At 41.4% G+C, this 1,262-nt stretch overlaps 1 protein-coding gene across 1 annotated transcript in view; it reads right to left on the bottom strand.

Moving 5' to 3' along the window:
- Positions 1-1,122, bottom strand: part of LOC101850597 (protein SCO2 homolog, mitochondrial) — a 14,424-nt gene extending 13,302 nt beyond the window's left edge. The window contains exon 1 of the mRNA XM_005107470.3: positions 758-1,122. Within this exon, the coding sequence (XP_005107527.1) occupies positions 758-940 (183 nt within the window). The 5' untranslated portion in view covers positions 941-1,122. The remainder of the gene's footprint in view (positions 1-757) is intronic.
- Positions 1,123-1,262: the final 140 nt, after the last annotated feature.

Raw genomic sequence — 1,262 nt, 5'->3', positions numbered from 1 at the left:
ATTGCTTCATTTCATTCATTTATTATAAATATGTTCACACACGATCAACACACAAAGAGAAAGATCGTTTAAGTAATGAGGGCGTCCTTGAAACGCGAGAGAGATGGGAAGGGGACTTTTAAGTTTAGAATCTAAACATGAACCTGCTCGGTCCAAAGAGAGAGTGCGAGTTCTTACGGTAGGCTTACTCTCGTTGCTGCTTAGTCAACTTAGTGCTAAGTGCTACTAGATCTAGGCCTACCGACAAAGCGGAAGTTAACGATACTGCCGTACGAATAGAATATTTTCTTGTCGTACGGTCCCGTACGGGTAGCCACTATTCTTATCCGTACGGTCCCGTACGGGCAGCCACGGCGTTACGGTATAGAGGGTATAGGGTTAGGGTTAGTGTTAGGAGTTAAGGTATACACACCCCGCTCAAAATAATCCCCTCTTTTTGTGTGTTGTTGGTCGACCGGCCCTCTCTGCGGAACTCCTGCCCTAGAATAACCATCTAGAATCTAGAAACCAGATTCTAATAGTTCTAGATCTTGATCTGGTCAATCTGAACACACACTAGATCTATAACTCTGCAAGTCACAGCCACAGACTCCTCTAGATCTAGAATCTAGATCTAGATCTAGTATAGTCTGCCTAGCCTAGACTCCTAGACAATGATGTCTCTTGTGACTGTGCTATAGTTGATAGGAAAGACTGACAAATTTTAGAACTCAAGACTGTGAAACTATGATGTAGATCTAGATCTAGATCTACTTACAGTTATGTTATCCCTTCTCAGGCAGAAACTGTCTGGCATCTGGGTGGACATGAAATAGAGCATTGGTTTCAACCTAACTTTGAAGTCGGACCCATGTTGTAAAAGGCCAGGGCGAGCCCGGCTTGACTGATTCATCAAGGACAAGCATCGACAGCAGACAGTCAACGAAGATCTGAAAGGCATCGTTCTTGGGTTTGATTCTCTTCTGGTGTTGTGTAGCAAGGAAACCAAGAGAAATAACACAAGTGGTTAAAGTAGGGTAAATACACAAATACAATGGTTCAACTTTCTTTTTAAAAAACACAACTTTTTCGACCACTGAACTGCGTCCGAGGTTACAAATTATGAAAGTTCAGTAAAATGAAAGCGAAACGAAGAGTTAGACTTCCGGAGGAAGCATGCGCAGAATTATTATTTCGATGTTATAAGATTTTAATATCAAAAATTAAATTTCCTTTTTTTTTCTTTTTAGCAACAACTCTTCGGAACTCCACACACACACACA

Source organism: Aplysia californica, unplaced genomic scaffold (genome assembly GCF_000002075.1).
Source record: "Aplysia californica isolate F4 #8 unplaced genomic scaffold, AplCal3.0 scaffold00606, whole genome shotgun sequence".
Taxonomy (NCBI): Eukaryota; Metazoa; Mollusca; class Gastropoda; order Aplysiida; family Aplysiidae; genus Aplysia; species Aplysia californica.
The sequence above is the reverse complement of the archived record's forward strand: the minus strand, read 5'-3'. Positions and strand labels throughout refer to the sequence as shown.